Source organism: Bubalus kerabau, chromosome 10 (assembly GCF_029407905.1).
Source record: "Bubalus kerabau isolate K-KA32 ecotype Philippines breed swamp buffalo chromosome 10, PCC_UOA_SB_1v2, whole genome shotgun sequence".
Classification (NCBI taxonomy): Eukaryota; Metazoa; Chordata; class Mammalia; order Artiodactyla; family Bovidae; genus Bubalus; species Bubalus kerabau.
In genome coordinates, this window is record NC_073633.1 from 56,218,462 (window position 1) to 56,238,889 (window position 20,428).

The window sequence follows — 20,428 nt, forward strand, 5'->3', positions numbered from 1 at the left end:
ACAGTACTAAACAAGATTTTTAAATGAATTAGAGTTTGAATTTATCTTGAATATTTGAGGGTATACGAACTCCTTTCTTCCTAGATAAAGACACTGATCCAGACCTACATTTACTCTATTCTTATGCTTCCTTACAAATACCAGTTCCTTGCAACTTCTGCTTTACATAACCAACCATGCTGTCTCACTAATTTCAAGCAGACACTAGATTATGTTGCTCCTACTCTCCAAACTAGTCTTCACATTCCAATTACCTGAGAAAATGTAAAATGTGACATTTAAGCAGGACAATTCCTATTATCACTTCCCTCTTTCTCAAGAAATTTCAAGGAAAGGCTGCTGTAACCTTCTTTCAGGTGATCTCAATGAATTTTTTTAAAAACAAGTATTTAGGTAGGTTTAAAAAAAATGAACTAACCATAGCTCAGACTAAAATTAAGTACAAAGTTGCTGATTTCAGTGTTCTGGCAAGGATAGAAAAATAAACATGGAAGAGGAAAGGGAGTCTCAAAAAAGGAAGGGACCCATATAGATGGAGAGAAGGGGGAGAAATGGTCATCTGCAGAGAAGGCTAGTAGGCTTTGCCCTCAACAGGAAGACACCAGGCAAAGACTGGGAAAGTTCTGCCAGTAATTGGAAACCATGATCTTTGCCCCATAAAAATCAAGCTCTCTCAAATCCCGTTTTCCTTATACTTTCACAAGAAAGTAATCTTTTACCTCAGTTCAGACTTCACTCTTCAATGCTCACTTCATCAAACTACCTTAAGTGACTATGAAGTGTAAAAATGGTTTGTATGTAACATACACTTCAGAGACTATACATAAACTTATTCCAATTAAATGTAACATTTACTGTGGTGAGGGGTGCACTCTAGCTAATGATTAACCCATTTTTAACTGACTAATCACAGGCTTGACTGAGCACTGTCAGGATTAAAAGTTTGTGTTCCTGTATCACAATAAAAGCTACCTCTCAAATGCTTGAAATTATTTTTTGGTTATAAAGAATATGACAAAAGAATAGTAAACAGTAAGAATAGAGTACGTAAGGAAAAATAAGTGTCTTTTTTAGTGACCAGAATTGTCCCTACTGTGGCTGAATGTAAAAGAAATCTGTCACATAGCTATCTAAAAAGGCACTCATAAAAGGTAAACATATTAAAGATGCACTACAGGAAAAAACAAAAAGAAACTGTACCATAAATCAACAATTCATAAAATATAATCTGATATGTATAAAATGCAAATTTTTTCAAAACAACACTCAGTAAAATCTGTTGCTTCATTTTCATCAGAAAAATAGAAAAATATACAATTTTCTATTTAAAATTTTAGAAAATTTCAACATTTGCATCTCAGAAGAGGGGTCATGGCTAAATAAAGTTGGTTATTTATACAGCTTAAACATAAAAGTTAATAGAGCCTCATATTCCTTTTAAATATAATGAAATCACCAAATGTAGAAGAAAATAAGGACAAACACAATGCAATAGCTTCCATGCTATACTAAATTTAAGGAACAAAATTTTTACCTGAGGCAACAGTTGGATTGTTTTGGTGGTTTTCACTGGTAGAAACAAACAAATCTTCTTCTCCTTCAGTTGATGAGCTGGAAGAGGATTCACTGCTGAGGTCATTCTCACTGGAACTACTAGAACTGGGGAGCAACGCATATTTTCTTCGGGCTAACACTTCTCGTTTTTTCCTCTGCATTAATATCCTCTCTTTTTGTTTCTGTGTCCTCTGGGAGGAATTATTTTTCACAAATCTCTTTCTGCATGGAAGTCTCCTTAATGAACTGCTATGAAAACAGGGTCTTTTCATTAACAATCCTGAAACGGATTCTGTCTCAGTCCGAGGCCACTTATGGGACCGTGAACTATGAGTTCTACTTTTAGCACTCAAAATTGCCTGGGAATGTCTTACAGAGACTTCTTTATCCTCATCCGAAGTCACAGTATCAGAATCTCCAAAATGTAGACTAGATGAAGGAGAAGAAAGACAATCACTAAAAGAGGAATCATTATCTTCATCACTTGGTGTTTCTAAGTGTTGTCTCAATCCTAATATTCCCTGGTTCTCTTTAGCACAATTTTGCATGTATGAAGGGCCAGCCTGCTGGCTTTTGCGTTTCTTCCTCACAACAACACTTTTTTCTTGCTCTTGTTGGTTACCATTCATGTCCTTCTCTTGTTTTTGAGAATCATCACACAAATGAGAGAATTCATTCCCCACTTTACTATTAATCATCTCAACTCCAGCAGGAAAACTTTTGGCTGCCCCGATGGGCTCTGGATGCAAGAGGATCCCTTTCAGACTCTCCTGTGTCTTTGGTGCATCAGAAGGAATCTCACTCTTCATATCCACTTTTAAGGTATACAGCTTGTTATATTCAGGAGTCCATTGAGACATGGGAAACTTTAAGGAAGGCCTAGAAGACACAACATGATATTTAAAAGATTGTCAATGTGTTTTATTATATTATTTTATTTTATTATATATTATTTAAAGAGTTCTCATATTTCACTGAGAATATTCCTGTGCGTGTGTGCTAAGTCGCTTCAATCATGTCTGACTCTCCGACTCTTTGTGATTCCATGGACCATAGCCCATCAGGCTCCTCTGTCCATGGGATTCTCCAGGCAAAGATACTGGAGTAGGCTGCCATGCCCTCCTCCAAGGATCTTTCCAACCTAGGGATCGAACCCACGTCTCTCAAATCTCCTACATTGGCAGGCAGGTTCTCTATCACAAGCGTCAATTGGGAAGCACGAATATTCCTGTAATAGGGCAGAAATGCCTTTTTCTCATCAGGATATAAAATGGCTATAACAAGTCCTTTTTCTCTGATAACTCTTAAGGATCCAATTTTTAGAAACAGAGTAAAGATCATAGAACATAGAATGTAAGTCTACTTCAAAACTTATATTAATCAAAAAGCTGATCTTATTGTATCTTCCTAACATCAGCAGCATAATGTATTTGGTCGAAATCAAACAACTTCTCCAAAACCTATTATAGTAAAAACAGATAAAAAGATCAGAATTCAAAAGACTTTGATTAGTCAATAATGTTTTTCTTTTGGTATCACATTTTAAAGTGATAATTATATCAAGTACTTTCTGTACATCTTGATGGTTACTGTGATAGATGGATTACTATAAATAATGAATATAAATATAGCTTCTCTTTCATGGTTCTTTCCTTCACACTACTCTAGTCTCTTAATGAGACTCAACTCACCAACAGACAGTAGGCACAACTACTACATTTCATGAAGTTTTAGATAGATACATATAGAAAGAAAAAAGCCAAGACTGAGTTGCTTCAGATCACTCAATTAAAGCAACACAGCAGAACATAAAAATCAAACTCTACAGCCAATGTAAAAACCTAAATCACTGTATCTCTAAAATTATGAGCTGCACATCTGGGAAGCCCTAACAAGAGAACCTGAAATTAAAACATCTACACCAAAACAGTGTATATACAAGAATGGTGATAATGTAAGGTATTAAATATCATGACTCAAAATGGAATAAATTCTTGGGATGGGAGATGGGAAGGAGGTTCAAGAGGGAGGGGACATATGTATGCCTATGGTTGATTCATGTTGATTATAGCAGAAACCAACACAATATTGTCAAACAATTATCCTTCAATTGAAAATAAATAAATTTTTAAAAACAGAAATATACACATTTAAAAGGTAGTTAATAAGACAAATGAAGACCTTTACTAGTGCTAAAAATGATTTAAGCAATGTTAACAATTTTAACAAGATTTTATTGACGTATAACAAAAATACATGTATTCTAAGTTTACAGCCAATGAATTCTCACACACTTATGTAACTAGCTCCAAGATCAAGAAACATAAGATAACTAGCATTCCAGAAATCCCCTTCCAGTCACTGCACCCACCAAGAGTTTTAACCACTGTCCTAACTTCTAACACCACAGATGATTTGTGTACTTAACACCCACTTTGTAAACTACTTCCAGAAAAAAGAGGAAAACAAGATAGATATTTAGTAGCAAGATTTTTCTTCTCCACAATTGACAGTTACAGAAATAAACAACATCACAGGTATATGTTTTTGTTTGTAATTATTATCAAACAGATGAAGAGATGACAGTGATTAAAAATTGAAACAACCTATTTCTATACGAAGCTATCAAAATCTCTATCTTCTTCAAGGGCAGGTAGTGTTGTATCCAAGATCAGTCATCAAGCCCTGTCTGGACTTTAGCAGGATCAGCAGTATAAGGAGGAACAAAAGATGGGTTTACATATGTGTAGAGCAATGAGCAAACTGTAAGAGGCAGCCAGTCGTACAAGGATCACCATAATTAAATGGAAGAAAAACAAGTCACAGTAAGGCACAGGTATATGTGATTCATGATTCAAGCAGGTCCCATTAGGAGAGCTACCAAAAAAAAACTACAGATAATAACAAATGTTGACAAGGAAGTAAAGAAACTGGAACCCTCACACATTGCTGGTGGGAATGTAAAATGGTACATATACTTTGGAAAAGTAGTCTGGCAGTTCCTCAAAAGATTAAACACAGAGTTATCATATGATCCAGCACTTCCACTCCAAGGCATAACCCAAGAGAAATAAAAATATATATCCACACAAAACTTTATACACAAATATTAATAGTACCATTATAGCCACTCACAAGAGCCAAAAAGTGTTAACAAATGTCCATCAACTGATGAATAAGTAAGTCCACAAAACTGATTAACACTCAATCATCAAAAGAAATAAAGTACTGATTCACTTTACAACATTATACGGACCTCAAAAACACGACACTAAAAAAAAGTCATAGAAGACCACTTATTTAAAGACTCCTTTGATGATTGTTCAACTCAGTGAATATGCTAAAAACCACTGAGTTCAGTACACTTAAAGTGAGATGTGTATCGTATGTGAATTATATCTCAATAAAGCTGTTGTCAAAAAGTAAAGCCATAATTAAGAAGGCATCAGATCATTACGATCACCCTCTGGGTCTTGGTAAAGCAGATCCTGAGAGGCAATAAAAATCTGCCAAAGAACAAGATAAATTCTGAGAACAGGAATCCATAAGAGAATTTACAAAGAAATGATTCACAGCATAATTTACTAAATTCAATTTCTTTTCCATTAGTTTATGCCTCGAGGCCAAAATAATGAACTCTTTATGTTAACTCTGCTCTGATTTTTGGTGAATTTTGTCTGCCCAATTCAAGGTGGGAAGGGAGTAAGGGAGAGAAGTGTGGAGTAAGGGAGAGAAGCAAGCATGGTGCAGCATGTGGTATGTGCATTTGTATGCCAGTAACTGTTCTCTCCACTGTCACCCAGTCCTTAGATGCAATATTAACATCCCATATTATGTTCCTGAGTACAAATGTATGCTCTACTTTGAACTAAGAAAAAGAAGGGGAGCAAGGTCGTTAAAAGAAATAAATATCAATTCTATATTTTTTAACTAAAAAAGCAACAAAATTGACACAAAGGATCAATAAAGAATGCTCTGAACTACTTGCTATTTAATAAGATTACCATCTAGCATTTTATTTCTGTAAAAATTATTGGTTGATCTAATTTATAAAGGTAATTTGGTACTAGAGAGATCTAGTTCCTTGGCCCTATTGTGAATGGTTTGACATTATACAGTGTTTCAATACTGAAACCATAATACTAGTTCTTTGTACTGGTTTGATTCAATCATTTTACTGCTATTCATAACAGAAGCATACCAATTACGCCTGATATTAGTTTGGGATACAGAATGAGTAGTAAATCGTGCATGAAAGAAGATAACAGCTAAAAAGGCTAACTTTCAAAACTAAAAATTAGGGCTAGGATTTACATTATAAATTAAGTTTTTTTACATTTACATTATAAATTAAGTTTATATATTTTTACATTATAAATTAAGTTTATGTGACGGTGTAAGTTTAATAATGGGGGCAAAAATCCACTAACTTTATCAATACAACTTTCAGGAACTGTTACTTCAATACAGTGATAAAGTTTAGAAAGAGTCATCATTTTTGGTATGAAACTTCACTACCAATGATAAATACACTTTTTTATGATTAACACAATATTTTAAATTTTTAAATAAAAATAATTTTACAGAACTCTAAAGGAACAGATTTTAAAAGGAATAAATAAGATAATTTTGAATTTTCTATTAAAGTTTTAGAAGTTTTCAGAAAATGAACTAGAAACAAGTTTGCTCTTTATTTTCTTTCATATGTGAAAGCGAAAGTCGCTCAGTCATGTCCGACTCTTTGTGACCCCATGGACTTTACAGTCTATGGAATTCTCCAGGCCAGAATATTGGAGTGGGTAGCCTTTCCCTTCTCCAGGGGATCTTCCCAACCCAGGTCTCTCGCAGTGCAGGCAGATTCTTTACGAGCTGAACCACAAGGGAAACCCAAGAATACTGGAGTGGGTAGCCTAACCCTTCTCCAGTGGATATTCCTGACCCAGAAACTGAACTGGGGCCTCCTGCATTGCAGGATTCTTTACCCACTGAGCTATCAGGGAAGCCCAGAAGCCCCTTTCATATAATTAAATGGAAAAAAAAAGGAAAGAAGATATAGGATAATGAAGATACAGGACAATGGAGTTTAGAACTGTCAGACAAATCTGCTCAAGATCACTATCTCCCCTGAAAGGGTAAAGAGGAAGCAGGAAGCACAGAGAGCACCAAGTTTACATTTAGAGTTCACATGGTCTGTCTATCTCATCTAAGGCTTACTCTGTGAATGCAAAAGTCTTGTGCCCCACCCTCCCAGTACAAACTTGACCTCAAATGACTTAGGGTAGAGAACTAGCCAACTAACCAAACCACCAAGAGGAACATTTCAACACAAAGATATTTTATATCTCCAAAATATTCTAGGAAGCGAGAGGAAATAAAGGCATTACAATAATAACCAAAAAAGTTATAGCGAATTTAAGAACTTTGGGAAAATATTAAGGAAAAAGATATACTCAAAGAATACTGAGATCAAATTGAGGAACCAGAGATCAAATTGTCAACATGCACTGGATCACAGAAAAAGCAAGAGAATTCCAGAAAAACATCTACTTCTGCTTCACTGACTATGCTAAAGCCTTTGTGTGGATCACAACAAACTGGAATATTCTTAAAGAGATAGGAATACCAGACCCCTTACCTGCCTCCTGAGAAACCTGTATGCAGGTCAAAAAGCAACAGTTAGAACCAGACATGGAACAACAGAGTATGCCAAGGCTGTATGTCAAGGATGTATATTGTCAGCCCGCTTATTTATCTTATTAGAAGAGTGAAAAGAAAGTGAAAGTGAAGTCGCTCAGTCATGTCCAACTCTTTGGGACCCCATGGACTGTGGCCTACCAGGCTTCTCCGTTCATGGTATTTTCCAGGCAAGAGTACTGGAGTGGGTTGCCATTTCCTTCTCCAGGGGATCTTCCCTGACCCAGGGATCAAACCCAGGTCTCCCGCATTTGCAGGTAGATGCTTTACCCTCTAAGCCACCAGGGAAGTCAGAGTACATCATGTGAAATGCTGGGCTGGATGAAGCTCGTGCTGGAAGCAAGACTGCTGGAAGAAACATCAATAACCTCAGATATGCAGATGATACCACTCTAATGGCAAAAAGCAAAGAGGAACTAAAGAGCCTCTTGATGAAGGTGAAAAGAGGAGAATCAAAAAGCTGGCTTAAAACTCAACATTCAAAAAACAAAGATCATGGCATCTGGTCCCATCATTTCATGGGCAAATAGATGGGGAAACAATAGAAACAGTTAGACTTTATTTTCTTGGGCTCCAAAATCACTGCAGATGGTGACTGCAGCCATGAAATTAAAAGACGCTTGCTCCTTGGAAGACAAGCTATGACAAACCTAGACAGCGTTTTAAAAAGCAGAGACATTACTTTGCTGATAAAGCTCCATATAGTGAAAACTATGGTTTTTCTAATAGTCATGTACGAATGTGAGAGTAGGACCATAAAGAAGGCTGAAGTAAAAGTCGCTCAGTCATGTCTGACTCTATGAGACCCTCTGTATAGTCCATGGAGTTCTCCAGGCCAGAATACTGGAGTGGGTAGATGTTTCCTTCTCCAGGGGATCTTCCCAACCCAGGGACTGAACCCAGGTCTTCTGCACTGCAGGCAGATTCTTTACCAGCTGGGTCATCAGGGAAGCCCAAAGGAAGAAGGTTGAGTGACAAAGAATTGATGCTTTCAAATTGTGATGCTGGAGAAGACTCTTCAGAGTCCCTTGGACAGCAAGGAGATCAAACCAGTCAATCCTAGAGGAAATCAACCCTGAATATTCACTGGAAGAGCTGATGCTGAAGCTCCAATACTTTGGCCACTTGATGCAAAGAGCCAACTCATTAAAAAAGACCCTAATCCTGGGAAAGACTGAAGGCAGCAAGGGTAGGAGATGACAGAGGATGAGATGGTTGGATGACATCATCAACTCAATGGATATGTGTCTGAGCAAACTGCAGGAGATAGTGAAGGACAGGGAAGCATGGTGTGCTGCGATCCATGGTGTTACAAAGAGTAGGACGCAACTTAGCAACTGAACAACAAAAGATACTGAGTGAAAGGGAAGCTTGTAATCCACATTTAAGTGGGGTCACTTACAAAAAGGAGTAGTCAACCAAAGTTAAGTGCTTTCATTTGTGTACTAAAAAGACCTGGATTCAAGTCTCTGGTTGTGACTAGCTGTGTAACCTAGGTAAACTACACTGTTTGTCCTCTATAAAATTGGGACAATAATAGTATTGACCTTGTAAAAGCACTTTAAGGGTTAAATGAGAGTACCTACCACAGTGCCTAGCATAATGGCTGTTATTCCTGTTTCAGAGCAGCAGTTATACCCATAAGGTACACAATGTTTAAGGTCCCCCCTTATAACTAAAAATAAATGAAATCCTCAGAGTCAAAGAAAGGCATAAAATCATCTGTTCCTACAGAACCTTAAAGTATAGAAATAAAGGACAAAGCTTTTTGGCACAAAACCTATGAACGCTAAAAATCCTATGATACTGTATGGCAGAAACCAGCACAATACTGTAAAGCAATTTTCCTCCAATTAAAAAATAAATTTAAGAAAAAAATATTCGAAACTCTCCTTTACTATGCAGGATTAGCTGAGGAGCAAGATGCTTCAGCTCCCTAATTTCTAATACAAGACATACTACTTTTGGAAAAAGAAAAATGCCTTTCAAATAATAGGTTTCTATTACTCAGTGAACTTAATGATTTTCTTGTTTGTCTTGTTTAAAGTACTCTAAAATCCCTAAATATTAGTCATCAAAGAAAAAATCTGCTAGGACCTATTTAGGTCTCCTATCAGTACAAACCGGGTGGAGTTCAATATATTATAAAGAGTCTACTGCTGTAGTCATGATTGTGTTATTATCATGGTCAGTAGCAAAATGAAGGGTGGATCTATCCTGCCAAGTCTGAAGAGTATCTGGCAGTCAGTTTCAACTGGTTAGGAAGGCAGTATTGCAAATTACAGGGTACAATGCACAAATGTCTAACATGGCTGGCTTGGACTCTGGAATTCATATTACAACATGAAATGTGAGATATAAAGATATTGCTAATTACCTATTATATAAAATATATTCTATCAAGAAAAAAATGAAAGCATCAACAAAAAAAGACCTATATGCAATAAACTATAGAACTGTACAACACACTCCTCATAAGTGGAGAGATACCACATTTCTGAATACGCAAACACTCCAAATTGGCTCTGTTACAAAATAGAAGATAAATTTTTAAAATTTTATCTTAAGATTAATTCAAATTCATACTGTCTACATTCAGTTTCTCATCATTTTGCTCACTGGAAATTTCAAATAACATTTAATTAAAAATAACAGCAACTGTATGGCTATGTGTGTAACTGAGGAGGGTAGAAGTGAAAGGGTAAATCTGAACTCAAATTTTTTTTTCCTTTTTTAAAATCAAGCAATAATTTTACAACAAAGACAAAATTAGGGTATGTTCTGTTATCACTTATATGTAGAACCTAAAAAATAAAACAATGAGTGAATATAATAAAATAGAAATAAGACTCTCGGATACAGAGAACAAAGTAATGATTACCTGCCGGGAGAGGGAAGAAGGGAGAGCAAGACAGGCATAGGGGATTAAAAGGTACAAACTACTCTGTATAAAATAAATAAACTACAAGGATATACTGTACAGCACAGGGAAATACAGCCATTATTTTAAAGTTATTTTATAATAACTTTAAATGCAGTATGATCTATAAAAATACTGAACCACTATGTTGTACACCTGAGACCAAAGTATTATCAATAAACTACACATCAATTAAAAATTAAGGGCATAAGCATAAAATAATCTACTATGCAGCCTTTGAAAACGAAACAGCCTCTGTACGATAGTTTTTTTAAAAGCAGATTGCAAATAAGTCTGTTAAAATGTTTTCCTTTTTTATAAAATAACTTATGTTTATACATGCATGGAGAAAATACAGAAAAATACACACTTAGTTTGGGACTGTAATTGTGGATGGAGATTTAAAGCACAGGTTAGGAGCATATGTGTTTTTATGTTATAGATTTCTGCACGGTTTGAATTTTTTATAAAATGATCATTTGCCACTTTTGAAATCAAAGTACAAGAATTTTTAAAGGAGTGAAAAATAAGAACTGACTAGATTCTATTTTTCCTCTAGACTAGGACACAACTTTGTTATTAGCAGATTTCTATATAAATCAAATATATGATAGTATGATTTTTATGAGAATCTTGGCTAAGCATAAAATTTCTCCTTAGTGACCAGAAATGACCACCTGTCCTGGACGATTTAATAACAAAATAAGGCAGAAACTGATAGATGGCAATTAACTATTGGCAAATTTGAATGAAGTTGTCAAATTTGAGAGTTGATTATCCTTTTTAGGTAATGATACTACTCTACAGTCCTAGGCATGTTGTTTCTGAACTTATCTCTATGAAGAAAATTTTCATGCTTGGAAAGTAATAATCCATCATAAAACCATTTCACAAAATCTTTCACCAATTAAAGCATGATAATTATTATTATTGAGTTAAATGAAAAGTATCAGTAAAAAGCCAAAAAATGTGCAAGGAAAACAAACCTCCACAATCTTGCATTCAAGTAATCAATCTGTCAGCTTTCAAAAGGCTTCAAATTTACAAACCACTCTTAGAGATTACTATTATTTAAACTTTCACTTTCCAAAACTGAACTTCAAATGGCCTCCAGGTTTCCTTGGCGATTGGAACTCAGTGACTTGAGAATTCTTTATTTTTTTAAAGTGACAGAGGCCAACAAAAAGACTTTTTATAAGTGGAAAGATATCTACTTTAACTTGCCTTATATCTTATCAAAATTTAACAATATGCAAGAGCTAAATGTAGAATTAAACTATATTGCTAAATAAGATCTGAAATCTTCACTGGAGCATATTTAACATTTTGAACTAATTTTTGTCAGTAATTTTAAGAGATTTGGTCTTTTACTTATGAATAAACAGTCATATATGTTGAATGATGCCAAAGAAGTAAGGAGAAATAAAAAATACAAAAATAAAAATTACTGTGACTTATGCAAGACTCTGAAGAGAACCTCAACAAAGCAGTGAGCACATCCTTGTGAGAAGCAGGAAATACTATTTAAGATAGGTAGGGTGGATCCAAATGATGGTAGGCTGAGAAAGTAAAAATGAAAATTTCTCACTGATACAGTTATTCAATTGCCCAGTTATTCAATTAATTACAGAATGGCTACAAGTCTACGTCAAAAGCAAATGCAATGACCAGTTAAAGTGCATACACAAGAATCACTACCTATGATGGGCTTTATGGTTCTGCGGGCAGAATATAAATAAGATACAACAATAAAAAACGTGCAAGGAAAAGAAGAGACCAGGGAGAAGGCTTTGCAGTGTGGGGGCAAAAGGTGGTTTTAGGAGTGCAGGGTCTTGTGAAGGAAGGAGAACTTATTTACCAAATAAAGGGTTGCATATGCAGCATCAACCAAACTTGAGCCAAAATACCAAAATATGAACTTGAAGCCTTCAACATTTTTTCAGAGCACTGCTCAACAAGTGAGCCAGAACCACAAACTGTAGAACACTACAGAATAATGCTATTTTGGAATGAATGCTGTTTTTTGCTGATACCACACTTGGTCCTAAACTTCATACTCCCACCCAAGCAAATACTCATGTTAAAATCTGCTGTATCTTTTATAATTCAGTAACTTATAATTCCTTTGCATAAAATCAAGTTTTATCATGTTGTTGAAATAACTCCCCTTTTCTCTTTTTATACAGCGGAAATAAATACTCCATTTATTTGGAAGTCAGATTTATAGTAACTTTAACTCCTGAGAACAGAACCTAAAGGGAAAATATTCTATGAAGGTTAAAAATAATTATCAGGAAGGTCACATGCAATTAAATATTCAGAAACTATTATTTCATATTTAATACTAATAAGCTTTTATATTATTTTATATTTAATGCTAATAAGCTAATACTAATAAGTACTGTTTGGATTTAACAGATGTAATACTGGTGGCAGCACCTAAAAATTAAAAGACAGAAGAACTAAAGCACTTGTCCCAATAACTAAAGAGTCAGCAGTTTGTCTAGATTAAATAACATTATTTATGTAAAAAGATTCTGAGGGCAATACTGAAATAGACCAAAGAATAAAAGCTCATGTTCTGAATCATGATTCTGAGCCCTCCAGAAGACAGACTATTCTCAATAAAAGAAGCATACAGCATGTTTCAGACATATTTATAATAATATGGGTAATTTTTAGTTGCTTACCATGGTTAACATGGTTACATGTCAACTGTGACTAACAATATCATCTTAATTTTTATTGAAAATGTACAAGATGACAATGTCAATAGTACAAAAAAAACTGCAAATAAATTCACAAAAATGGTAAAAGCATAAAGTTTTTAAAAATACAAATATCTTCAAAATATGAAACTATACTCATAAAATGCAAAGTTTCTTCAACTGATAAAGAAAACACAGGTGACTTCTATCTATAATGTCTTTTTTTGAGAAATTCAGAGAGCAAAATAACCAAATAGAAAAAAAGGAAAGAGATTCAGCTTTGTTATTTAAAAACTTTAATCCCTAGTGGGTATCATTCCTCAGATCTAAGTTGCTAACTATAAGTAGGAGAACAAAGGCTGAACTACAGAATTTTTAAAAGACAAGAAATTGGAAAGTTCAGAAAACCTGTGAGTATCACTGACTCTTTAACTGTTACAAGGATGAACTCTGCTGTTCTAAAACCTTTTCAGAGAGCTACAGTTACTATTTCAAATCAGGTTTTCCAAGATAATTCAACAATAAACTCTTTGCATGATCCAGGTCCATTCATTTTCTAAAATATTTAATACAGTTTCAAGGAAGAAACAGATTTAAAAGTTCCAATTTCCATTACTTGGAACCCAAGTCCAGCAAAAGCAATTTGGAAAAAGGCTCCAACCTTCCTAATCTTTTAACTGCCCTGACAGTCTGCAAATCATTACCAAAAATTTCAGCATTATGGAAAAGAAAGGTAAGACTGAAATAACAGCAGTTACGGCAAAATAATACAAATATTATTGATGATGACAGCAACAAGGATGAAAATGATGGAGAGGAACAGTCTCTAAGAAGACTGTAATTTCTTTAAGCAGAAGTTCTCAAACACACTTCTTTGTCCATTGCAGGTTTCTTGATGATATCCTTTCTTTTTGCATCCAGAGAGTTCATTTTAAGTTCAGAATAAAACAGAAGAACCTAATGATTCGTCCCTATTTGGATGCCCTACAACAAGCATGCCTTAAAGCTTTCTAACTTTTAAAAAAACACTTAGAAGTACTTTTGAAAAGCTGCTTTTTATGACTCCACAGGAGAAGACAAAGTCAACACACATAGATACTACCAAGTGCATGCTCAGCCTCTCAGTCATATCCGACTCTCCAACTCTTGGTGATTCCATGGACTGCAGCCTGGCAGGCTCCTCTGTCCCTGGTATTCTTCAGCCAAGAATACTGAAATGGGTTGTCATTTCCTTCTACAGGGGATCTCCCAGACCCCAGGATCAAACCCAGGTCTCCTGAACTGCAGGTGGATTCTTTACCACTGACCCACCAGGGAAGCCAAATACTTTAACTAATAAATGTATCTTCTGGGTTAAAATGTTCAGAAACCATACATTAACAATCAATATATACACAAAGAACACATGTGCCCAGATGTGTGTGTGACTGTGTTTTAACATGCTTTTGTGATACAAAGAGTAAAGGAAAGAAAACTCATTATATCACATGAGAACAGCTAGGTAGTACTTCCAAGCACTAAATGTTACAGTGTCTTAATCATTAAATATATACAGTGGAAGTGAGAAATAGATTTAAGGGCCTAGATCTGATAGATAGAGTGTCTGATGAACTATGGAAAGAAGTTCGTGACATTGTACAGGAGACAGGAATCAAAACCATCCCCATGGAAAAGAAATGCAAAAAAGCAAAATGGCTGTCTGGGAGGCCTTACAAATAGCTGTGAAAAGGAGAGAAGCGAAAAGCAAAGGAGAAAAGGAAAGATATAAGCATCTGAATGCAGAGTTCCAAAGAATAGCAAGAAGAGATAAGAAAGCCTTCTTCAGCGATCAATGCAAAGAAATAGAGGAAAACAACAGAATGGGAAAGACTAGAGATCTCTTCAAGAATATCAGAGATACCAAAGGAACATTTCATGCAAAGATGGGCTCAATAAAGGACAGAAATGGTATGGACCTAACAGAAGCAGAAGATATTAAGAAGAGATAGCAAGAATACACAGAAAAACTGTACAAAAAAGATCTTCACAACCCAGATAATCACGATGGTGTGATCACTGACCTAGAGGCAGACATCCTGGAATGTGAAGTCAAGTGGGCCTTAGAAAGCATCACTACGAACAAAGCTAGTGGAGGTGATGGAATTCCAGTTGAGCTATTCCAAATCCTGAAAGATGATGCTGTGAAAGTGCTGCACTCAATACGCCAACCAATTTGGAAAACTCAGCAGTGGCCACAGGACTGGAAAAGGTCAGTTTTCACTCCAATCCCAAAGAACGGCAATGCCAAAGAATGCTCAAACTATCGCACAATTGCACTCATCTCACACGCTAGTAAAGTAATGCTCAAAATTCTCCAAGCCAGGCTTCAGCAATATGTGAACCGTGAACTTCCTGATGTTCAAGCTGGTTTTAGAAAAGGCGGAGGAACCAGAGATCAAATTGCCAACATCCGCTGGATCATGGAAAAAGCAAGAGTTCCAGAAAAACATCTACTTCTGCTTTATTGACTATGCCAAAGCCTTTGACTGTGTGGATCACAATAAGCTGTGGAAAATTCTGAAAGAGATGGGAATACCAGACCACCTGATCTGCCTCTTGAGAAATTTGTATGCAGGTCAGGAAGCAACAGTTAGAACTGGACATGGAACAACAGACTGGCTCCAAATAGGAAAAGGAGTACGTCAAGGCTGTATATTGTCACCCTGCTTATTTAACTTATATGCAGAGTACATCATGAGAAACCCTGGACTGGAAGAAACACAAGCTGGAATCAAGATTGCCAGGAAAAATATCAATAACCTCAGATATGCAGATGACACCACCCTTATGGCAGAAAGTGAAGAGGAACTAAAAAGCCTCTTGATGAAGGTGAAAGTGGAGAGTGAAAAAGTTGGCTTAAAGCTCAACATTCAGAAAATGAAGATCATGGCATCTGGTCCCATCACTTCATGGGAAATGGATGGGCAAACAGTGGAAACAGTGTCAGACTTTATTTTTGGGGGCTCCAAAATCACTGCAGATGGTGACTGCAGCCATGAAATTAAAAGACGCTTACTCCTTGGAAGGAAAGTTATGACCAACCTATATAGCATATTCAAAAGCAGAGACATTACTTTGCCAACAAAGGTTTGTCTAGTCAAGGCTATGGTTTTTCCTCTGGTCATGTATGGATGTGAGAATTGGACTGTGAAGAAGGTTGAGTGCCGAAGAATTGATGCTTTCGAACTGTGGTGTTGGAGAAGACTCTTGAGAGTCCCTTGGACTGCAAGGAGATCCAACCAGTCCATTCTGAAGGAGATCAGCCCTGGGATTTCTTTGGAAGGAATGATGCTAAAGCTGAAACTCCAGTACTTTGGCCACCTCATGTGAAGAGTTGACTCATTGGAAAAGACTCTGATACTGGGAGGGATTGGGGGCAGGAGGAGAAGGGGACGACAGAGAATGAGATGGCTGGATGGCATCACTGACTCGATGGACGTGAGTCTGAGTGAACTCTGGGAGCTGGTGATGGACAGGGAGGCCTTTCGTGTTGCGATTCATGGGGTCGCAAAGAGTCAAACACGACTGAGCGACTGATCTGATCTGATATACTGTGTGTGACTGTGTGTTTTATCATGTTTTTGTGATATAAAGAATAAAGGAAAGAAAACTTATTATTACAGGAGAACAGTTAGGTAGTACTTCCAAGTACTAAACACTGCAGTGTCTTAATCATTAAATATATACTACAATTACATTAAGACAAAACACCAGAATTAAGCCATTTCTTCTTATGCAAACTAGGAAATCTTTGGTCCCAACCTTGATAATCTTGGTTTGGCATTAGATCATAATGAATCTTCTTCAGCTAGAATGTATACCAAACCAAAGAATTCATGTGTTATGGACTGAACTGTGTCCCATCTAAATTCATATGTTGAAATCCTAGCCCACAGTATCTCAAAATGTGACTATATAGAGGGCACTTTTACTTCTTTAGAAGCAATTAAGATTAAATGAGGTCATTATGAGTGGGCCCTAATCCAATTTGACTAGTGTCCTTTATGAAAAGAGGAAATCTGAACACTCATAGAGACACACTTTTTCTTGGACTTCTACTCTCCAGAACTGTGACAAAATAGATTTTTGGTGTTTAAGTCACCCAGAATGTGGTACTTTGTTATGGAAGCATAGCAAACAAATACACAATGCAATAAACATCTCCTAAATATCTTAATGTGCTAGACTGTCCCAAAAGACAAATAAGGCATAGACTTGTCCTTAAGAAGTTTAGTCAGTTCAGTCGCTCAGTCATGTCCAACTCTTTGCGACTCCATGGACTGAAGCACATAAGGCTTCCCTGTCCATCACCAACTCCCAGAGCTTGCTCAAACTCATGTCCATTGAGTCAGTGATGCCATCCAACCATCTCATCCTCTGTTGTCCCCTTCTCCTTCTGCCTTCAATCTTTCCCACCATCAGGGTCTGTTCTGATGAGTCAGCTCTTCACACCAAGTGGTCAAAGTATTGGAGTTTCAGCATCAGCATCAGTCCTTCCAATGAATATTCAGGATTATTTCCTTTAGTATTGATGGGTTTGATCTCCTTGCAGTCCAATGGACTCTCAAGAGTCTTCTCCAACACCACAGTTCAAAAGCATCAATTCTTCAGTGCTCAGATTTCTTTATGGTCCAACTCTCATATTCATACATGACTACTGGAAAAACTTTGGAAAAACATAGCTTTGACTGTACCGATCTTTGTTGGCAAAGTAATGTCTCTGCTTTTTAATATGCTGTCTAGGTTTGTCATAGCTTTTCTTCCAAGGAGCAAGTATCTTTTAATTTCATGGCTACAGTCACTATCTGAAGTGATTTTGGAGCCCAAGAAAAGTGCAGCAGACAGAGAAACCTATCAGTAGGTAATTAAAATACAGTGTCATGAAGGAGGTATGCACTGAAACACACTGAAGTAAAATCTAATTCAACTCTGAAGGGGAGGCTGTACCAAGGAAGGTTTTTCAGAAGAATAAAAGGGAAAAGGGAAATGGGAAGAAATGAGACTTGATTACCCTATTTTCCACAGTAGAAGTTCTCTGAATGAACTACATATTTAATGATGAAATACACCTACAAAATTTTAAAAACCAGTGATCAGAAAGACAACACATGATCTTCTGAAAGACAGCATATTATCTTCAAAGATGGCATTTCACTTCAAACAATTATGTCTAGAATTATTAATACTGCTAAGAATAAAAGAAGAAAATAACATGACTTCATTTATTTATCTACTTATTTACGACTGTGCCGGGTCTTCCGTGCTGCACAAAGATTTTCTCCAGTTGTGGTGAATGGGGCTACTTTTCATCGCAGTGCTTGGGCTTCTCATGGCGACTTCTCCTGTTGCGGACCATCAGCTCTAAGTACGAGGGCTTCAGTAGCTGCAGTGCTCAGGTTCAGTAGTTGTGGCACATGGGCTTTGCTGCCACGCAGCATGTGGGATCTTCCCGCATCAGCATGGAACCCATATACCCTGCGTTGGCAGGTGGATTCTCAAACACTGAACCACCAGGGAAATCCAAGATGACTTCTTGGGATACTTATCAGCATATGAAAGAAGAGACAAAGGTCCACAGAATTACAAAATTTCTCCCAGAAGTTTTGTGAATTTAATCTGAGACAAAGGAATCTACCTCACAAGAATTAAAGCCCTATGTTCTCCTTTAACCTCTACCTGTAACACTAAGCTCCCTACCTCTCTCATCAGGCAGCAGTCTCAACTTCATTACCCTTCAGTAGGCAGAGAAGAACGGTAAGCTAGAACACACTTAGAAGTTAAAACAGAATAAAGAACAGTCCCAAAACTTGTCTGGAAATGTACAAATAATCAGCAACATAAAATGAGGTGTATAATTAAAAATTAGCCTACACCATGAATTCTAAAAGCTGTTTTCAGCAATGATTTCACATGAAAACATAAATGGAATGTTCACCATAGTCTCAAGTGACACAAAGCTGAAAAAGAATTACATATAAACTGAATAACAAAGACCTGAAAATAAAAGTTTAGAATGAGATGAGCAAAATTATTTAAAAGCAAAAACTTTAATATAAAGTACAACTAAGTTTACCTTATATATAGATTAAAAACATAGGGGAGGAATTTTTACATTTTTCACCAAATAATTTCCCTAAAGTCAATAACTGCATAATTCAGAGACAGTCACTTACAAATGCTCCAAGTTGTAATTCTGGTCTAGTTCTACAAAAAGAATATATGATATAACCATCCTTTTTTGGGGCCTTAAATATCAAAGTTTTCTGCTCTGAATTGATCAAATTTAAACTTTTTATGATTTTCATAAATCATCACTGTGTGGTCACTTTTATGAAAATAGAAAGAGAAAAAGTGACTTCTACCAGCATCTTCCTCATCGATACTCAACTTCACAAGGATAATTCTCTCGACATCACTCCCAAATTTCAACAAAGAAATTCTCCCCAAACTAATAACATGCAAAAGTAAAATGTATGTCAATATAATAGTGCAAAGCACAGGACGGAAACAAAAAGAATAAACCATTGTAAGTTTCTTGTATTATACGTGAAATAAACTATTATTCCTTGAAGACAGACTCTCAAAAAACTCAAGTCAAAAGAAGCCATGAAATAGGCAGAAAAAAGGAACAGAGATGGGACAAGTAGAAAACAAACAGCAAGATGACATTAAAGCCAACTGTATCAAAACAGAGTGCTATTAGCACATGGATGACTGGAAAGTTCAGAAATAGCCTCACACATATCATCAAATGATTTTCAACAACAGGTCCAAGACAATGGGGAAGGAGAGTCTTTTCAACAAATGGTGGTAGAACAACCAGTGAATAACATAGGGGAATTTTCAACTTCTACTTCACATGAGACAAAAAAAATAACTCAAACAGATCACAGACTTAAACCAAAAAGCTAACACTTCAAAAAGAAATGGGCAGAAAATGTACATGATGACACCACGGGCAAAGATTTCATAGATCACAAAAAAGACTAAACATTTTAACTGATAAACTGGACTTTATCAAAATAAAAACCTTCTACTCTTCAGAGATACCATTAATACCACTAAGAAAAGAAAAAGTCAAGATAGCAAGCTTAAGACAGAGAAAATTACATGTACATCAGATCACATCAGATCAGATCAGTTGCTCAGTCGTGTCCGACTCTTGGTGACCCCATGAATCACAGCATGCCAGGCCTCCCTGTCCATCACCAACTCCCAGAGTTCACTCAGACGAACATCCATCAAGTCAGTGATGCCATCCAGCCATCTCATCCTCTGTCGTCCCCTTCTCCTCGTGCCCCCAATTCCTCCCAGCATCAGAGTCTTTTCCAATGAGTCAACTCTTCACATGAGTTGGCCAAAGTACTGGAGTTTCAGCTTTAGCATCATTCTTTCCAAAGAAACCCCAGGGCTGATCTCCTTCAGAATGGACTGGTTGGATCTCCTTGCAGTCCAAGGGACTCTCAAGAGTCTTCTCCAACACCACACTTCAAAAGCATCAATTCTTCGGCAC

General features: G+C 36.4%; 1 protein-coding gene across 8 annotated transcripts in view; it reads right to left on the reverse strand.

Moving 5' to 3' along the window:
- The window catches only part of RNF111 (ring finger protein 111), a 90,855-nt gene that overhangs the window by 51,604 nt on the left and 18,823 nt on the right, over positions 1-20,428 (reverse strand). For all 8 annotated transcript variants that reach the window (XM_055537803.1, XM_055537800.1, XM_055537807.1 and 5 more), the window contains exon 2: positions 1,535-2,433. In XM_055537803.1, coding sequence (XP_055393778.1) covers positions 1,535-2,414 — 880 coding nt within the window. In that variant the 5' untranslated portion in view covers positions 2,415-2,433. The remainder of the gene's footprint in view (positions 1-1,534; positions 2,434-20,428) is intronic.